This window comes from Galeopterus variegatus, unplaced genomic scaffold (assembly GCF_000696425.1).
Source record: "Galeopterus variegatus unplaced genomic scaffold, G_variegatus-3.0.2 Scaffold5219, whole genome shotgun sequence".
Classification (NCBI taxonomy): Eukaryota; Metazoa; Chordata; class Mammalia; order Dermoptera; family Cynocephalidae; genus Galeopterus; species Galeopterus variegatus.
In genome coordinates this window covers 119,135-124,676 of record NW_007731330.1, presented here as the reverse complement: position 1 = coordinate 124,676, position 5,542 = coordinate 119,135, and the positions used below count along the sequence as shown (strand labels likewise).

The following is a 5,542-nucleotide window of genomic DNA, read 5'->3' as shown; positions in this document are numbered from 1 at the left end:
TTTTTTTCCTTTGGTCCAGTATCTTTTATCTTTTGAAATAAACTGAATTTCCTAACACCAGACATTTCAGCCCTAGTTCACAGCCCTCACTTCAAGCCAATAAAATTCTAGGCACACCTTCCTGATCCTTGGCTGGGTTTGGCCTGTGATTCCTGTCACTCTCTTTTGGGGGAGAGGCCATGGGGTAGCTTCTTGTGAGGTTTGACTTCAGTGCCCCGTTCCTCCTCATGAAGAGGCCCAGCTTTCCTACTGACCTTGAACTTTGCTGAGGTTTACCTCCCCGCCTCAGCCACGGGGGAGTGAGAGTCCACTGCCAGGGTCAGTGTGCAGAGATTTAGTGCCGGCAGTTCTGAGAGGCCTGATGTTCCCCCCTGCAGAGTTTCTGTGCACGTTCTCATCTAATCCTCATAGCCACTTTGGGACAGTGGGTAACATCCCTATTGTAAGAAAATAGTCTAAGTGATTCATTTTCAGAAATGACTTATCTGAGGGTGTTTTATTGAGATGGTAATTAGTTGCTAGCTCCTTTTGTTTTCTTCATTTCCTGGCGTTTCTCCCTTCACAGGCCTTTTTTTATGGGCTTGTCCTGAGCCTCCAGACAAAGGAATTCCGTGTAAGGGGGTAATAAATTTTAGGCATCATTTGGGAAGATTGTGCACCCCATAGTACTCAGCCAATGAGGAAGTGGGGGGAGGGACTTACAGATTAGGGAATAAATTGCTTGCTACAGCCCTCTTCCCCGTGTCTGTCCCATTCACAGACACCTGGACTTGCAAGGCTGTTATTAAAGTCTCACTTCTGTGTACCTCTTGTCTCCAGGTCCATCCTTAGGCATTGGACAGGTGAGGGCATTTCTCACACGTATTCTGCAAACAAGGAGCCTGAGTCTTCCTTACAGCAATGCAAGGACATTCTGAAAGCAGATTCTAGAACTCCATCCCCACCCACAAGTCTACACTACCGTGGTTTGAAGTGCAGTTTCAGCAGAAGTGGGATAGTGGAACACACCCCCTCCTCCTTTTCCTTTCCTGTGTGTGCCTTTACTGTTTCGTCGTTAAACATTGACTAGATAGTGTCAGTAGCTGATAAAGATGACAAATGAGTTGCAAAAGACATCACGTTTATGAGTGGAGACTAGTTTTGAACACAGGAAGAGGTTGGTTCTTGAGCAAACCCGAGGTGGCTGGATGGCAAGGTGCAGGCATTATCCATGCAGACGCCAGCCAGAGGCCGCTGTGCTAGCTCAGCTCTCAGGGGGTCTGCTGCTGGCCTTGGGAAGGTGGTTACGTTAATTAAGTCCTCATAAATAGCCCAGCTCCTTGGAAAGGCAAAGGAGGAAAATGTCACATTTCATACATTCTCGTTTCAAAAGAAATATTGGGGGGAGGTGATCGAGGCCACAGTCGTCACTGCCATCAAATCCAGGCCAGACCCAGAGACTGATAGTCAGATGAGCCTGGATTTGCAGCCAATGCAGCATGGGTGGGTGGTGCGGGGGGGGGGGTTCTGCAGAGAGGACCCCGTGGAAGGGCCAGACACAGAGAGTGGTTCGCCTCACCCCCCACCCCAAAGTCGGACACAGGAGCCAGCCGCTTTTATGTTCTGGTTAGTAGAACGCAGACACATGTGTTCGTCAATGGCTGATCTTTCCTTTGATTGCTAGATGGAGATTCTACTTATCAATTTTTCAGAAAGCCATCTAATTATACAAATTGAAATTCAAAGGAAAGCAGAAAGAATGATTATGCCTCACTCAGGGACTGGGGAGGAAACCCGTCTTGCCTCAGAGTTTGAGGCTGTCCCTTTTCCTTTGGATGAGGCAGCTAACGTGGACTTCTGTTTTCATGCCAGAGTCGATGAGGGACCAGGCTGTCATGTGGACCGCTTTTATGTTGTGGTTAGTAGAACGCAGACACATGTGTTCGTCAATGGCTGATCTTTCCTTTGATTGCTAGATGGAGATTCTACTTATCAATTTTTCAGAAAGCCATCTAATTATACAAATTGAAATTCAAAGGAAAGCAGAAAGAATGATTATGCCTCACTCAGGGACTGGGGAGGAAACCCGTCTTGCCTCAGAGTTTGAGGCTGTCCCTTTTCCTTTGGATGAGGCAGCTAACGTGGACTTCTGTTTTCATGCCAGAGTCGATGAGGGACCAGGCTGTCATGTGGACATCAGAGCTCAGGCTCACGCAAATGAAAATTGCTGGCCCGAACTCCTTGGTCAGCCTTACGTGGAGTGAGTGTCTCTTGAGGACACAAAGCTCAGATCCATAGGTCTTGTCCCCTGACCGTTTCTCTCATCTCAAGTTTGCCAGAGTTAGGGACTCCCCTCTTGCATGGCTGCCTTTCAAAAAGTCCAGCAATCGTGAAGCTGTAGTTTTAAAAAGTGCCTACATGGATGTACCCAAGTGATAACCGCCCCTGTGCTATGATTTAGGAAGCCCTTCATCGCATCACTAATCTGCAACAGTCAGTCAGGTTTCAGGGGACTTCCTAGTACTGGAAAGAGTTTGGTATCTCGTGGATGTTTCATTCATTATTTATGTGATTAGAAATTGTGCTTTTCCCTAGCTCTTTTTTTTTGAAAATCACATAATTATTGCCATAAATCTTTACAATGCTTTTTTAGCCTCGTTGCTGGGAAATTAGCCATTAACTACCAGGAAGTCGCCTACCTTTTAATAGTCAGACCTGCATTCTGACCTTTGATAAAGTAACTCCTAGCGTTTTGCATAATTGATGACCATATGTCATAATCCTCAATTTTAACTCTTGAGCCTCACTTTTGTCTCCTGTCCCTCCTCTATTTGCTAGATAACTGAGGACAACTTTTTCTCTGTGTATGTTGTTGTTTCAAGTAAGACAGGTTTAGTTGTATTCTTTAAATAAGAGAGGAGAAAATAGAATGGGACTTAGAACATTTCGTAATTCCTAGTTGGGATTCTTCGTTGTAATTTAAGTGAAGAATGCGGTTCCTGGGGAGTGAATCAAAAGGGGGCACATTGGGGTGGCAGTTAATGATTTGGGACCTCAACAGGGGCACTGATTGAGCAGCAGATGAGGGTCAGAGGCTTCCGAGACGCGCGGCCCCTGACTCCCTGCAGAAGTAGCCTGGGCAGCTGCTGCCCATTTGGCAGGCCCCGCATGGCTTTCCCACTGGGAGACCCCTTCTCCTGCCCCTTCCATCTGTCTTGCCTCTGCCTGAAGCACCACTGGGATGCTTGGACAGGCTCGTTGGCCACTCCTCAGTCTAAGAACTTTCCAGCCCGCAAAGCTGGGACCCAGCATCAAGGCCAGCAGCCTGGGACACTGTCCTGCTGGTGCTGTTTGTGGCACCCACTGGATGCAAGGAAGGCTCAGGAAGAATGCACTGGGCAAACCTTGGTCAGGTGCTGCTATGCCTCATACGGTGGGTGAGGGGCTTGTGTTGTGCTGAGCTGTGGCTCTGGCTCTGGATCCTGAGCCCCTCGAGGTTGTCTTCCACCTGGTGGAAGTCCTTAAGGGAGCCTCTCGTGGAGCCACAGTGGGTGTATGTGTCTCAGCACAATTGCGGCTCAGACCTGCTCCCCAGGTGTTCCGGAATCGTCTAGAGCCTGCCCTCTGTCAGCACTTCTGTGATTCTCAGGAATAAAGGGCAGGTCCTTGTTGGCATCATTTGGTCTCTGGCATTGGAGAACAAATTGTTACAATTGAGGTTGGTCAGTAATTGGTGTTCATAGCCCTGAAGTTAAAATCAGGAGATCCACATGGCAAGAAATCTCTTGGCATTTGCCACTTTCAGAAATAACTGACAATTGTCTGTGTGTTCATTGGTTCCCGTTACAAGATAGAAAGCAGGAGATTGCAAAAATGGACTAGGAGAAACCTCCAGCTACCAGTGTTTTGGGAGGAGAGCAAGTACTACGTGCCCGGATCCAGGTCCTCTTGTAGAAAGTGGCAGTGAAGACCTGAATTGACCTTTTGTCCTGTATCCCAAGGGTCTCCAGAGAGTAAGGATTCTTTTCTCCTTGTTTCAGGGTTCATAGTGGCGTAATGCACGCAGACTCCTGCGAGTTCCCCTAAGTTCTTAGAGGACCACTTTGCCTTTTGAATCAAAGAGTTGCAAAGTTCGCTAAAGAATGGCCCTTGTGGATAAGCACAAAGTCAAGCGACAGCGATTGGACAGAATTTGCGAAGGTAAGAGCCAGCGTGTTTGGCGGTTTTTGATGAAAGATGTGAAGTCCCTCGCTCCAATCCCCGATGACATGCTCACCATAGTTGGCTGTGCCAGACTACCACACCCCTCTGCGTCTAGCACCTTCCATGATCAGGCACCCTCTGCCCTGTAAGGGAGAGGTGGGGCAAGGAGGAAATTTGAGGAGTGTGGTAGGCCCTGAGGTCCATTTATTCTAGCACCTAACGTTATTTTGCATATGAAAGACACAGTATATTAAGACCATCTTTTTTCACTTCCTGAAATTTCCAGACTTTTTCTGTTTTGAATTAAGATATTTGCAACAAAAGGTTCCAAGATATTTCTGAAGGGCCCACCATGATGTGTTCGAGTCCCTGGTATCTTTGCAAATGTCTGGAAGTGTTTTATCCATGAAAAGAAAAATAAACATAATGAAAATCTAATGGAAAACCTGGGAACAAAACTCTGAAATGTTGATTAAATACCATCCTCTCCTAATTAGCGAGCACGGTAAGAAACCCAGAGGGTGTGGATTTGGGCTTGGGGTTAAGTGCACCCTGCCTGCCCGGGATCAGTGCTGCAGGGCTGGCTCGGGGCAGTTACTATTGACTTCCCTGCAGGGTTTGTCACAGGAGTGGCTGTGGTGCACTCAGCAGCCCCCTCTGCAGCTCTCCATGAGAGCGCACTAGCCCGGCCCAGCAGCTCATGGACAGTTATACACGCCCCCTCAAGCCTTGCCCTGCAGCTGCCCATATGGAATTGTTTGTCCTTTGAGTAGATGTGGCTCAAGCCACATGGGGTGGGGACATCAAAGGCATTCTGCTATGTGGCTCCACGCCCTTGAGAGCTCTGTGCTAACAGAACACAAGGGTACTAACAGTCCGTCCCCCCATCCCTGGAGTTCTGGTACAGTGCGAGACATTTGACATTTAAGGGTTTTTGAAAATAGACATTCAAGATTTTTAAAAACATTTAAAACCTACAGAAATGTTGATAGAACAGCACAATGAACACCAATATTACCTTCAACTATATTTACCAGTGGATGACATTGCTTTCTTTTTATAGAGAATGTAAACGTGTGTGTGTGTGTGTGTGTGTGTTGCATAAGGACGGATACGTGTATTTTTCCAGTATCATCTGAGAAAAAGTCATAGATGCAGCAGTTTACTCTTGAGTACGTATGGCCTGCTGTTGCGTGTCCTGGTAGGACATTGTTTCCCGGCGTGCCTGCAGTACCATAACCACCACCCACCCACCCCCAGGGACTGAACCTCGTTACGGCACTGTCTAACATGGGTCGCATATTTGTGTCTCCCCCCCCCCCTCCCCCCCCGCACATCTGCTTTGCCTGTTTTGGTTTTT

The 5,542-nt window shown here is 47.6% G+C and overlaps 1 protein-coding gene across 1 annotated transcript in view; it reads left to right on the top strand.

The window, feature by feature from the left end:
* Positions 1-4,018: 4,018 nt before the first annotated feature.
* The window catches only part of CTBP2 (C-terminal binding protein 2), a 49,503-nt gene continuing 47,979 nt past the window's right edge, over positions 4,019-5,542 (top strand). The window contains exon 1 of the mRNA XM_008589124.1: positions 4,019-4,179. Within this exon, the coding sequence (XP_008587346.1) occupies positions 4,122-4,179 (58 nt within the window). The 5' untranslated portion in view covers positions 4,019-4,121. The remainder of the gene's footprint in view (positions 4,180-5,542) is intronic.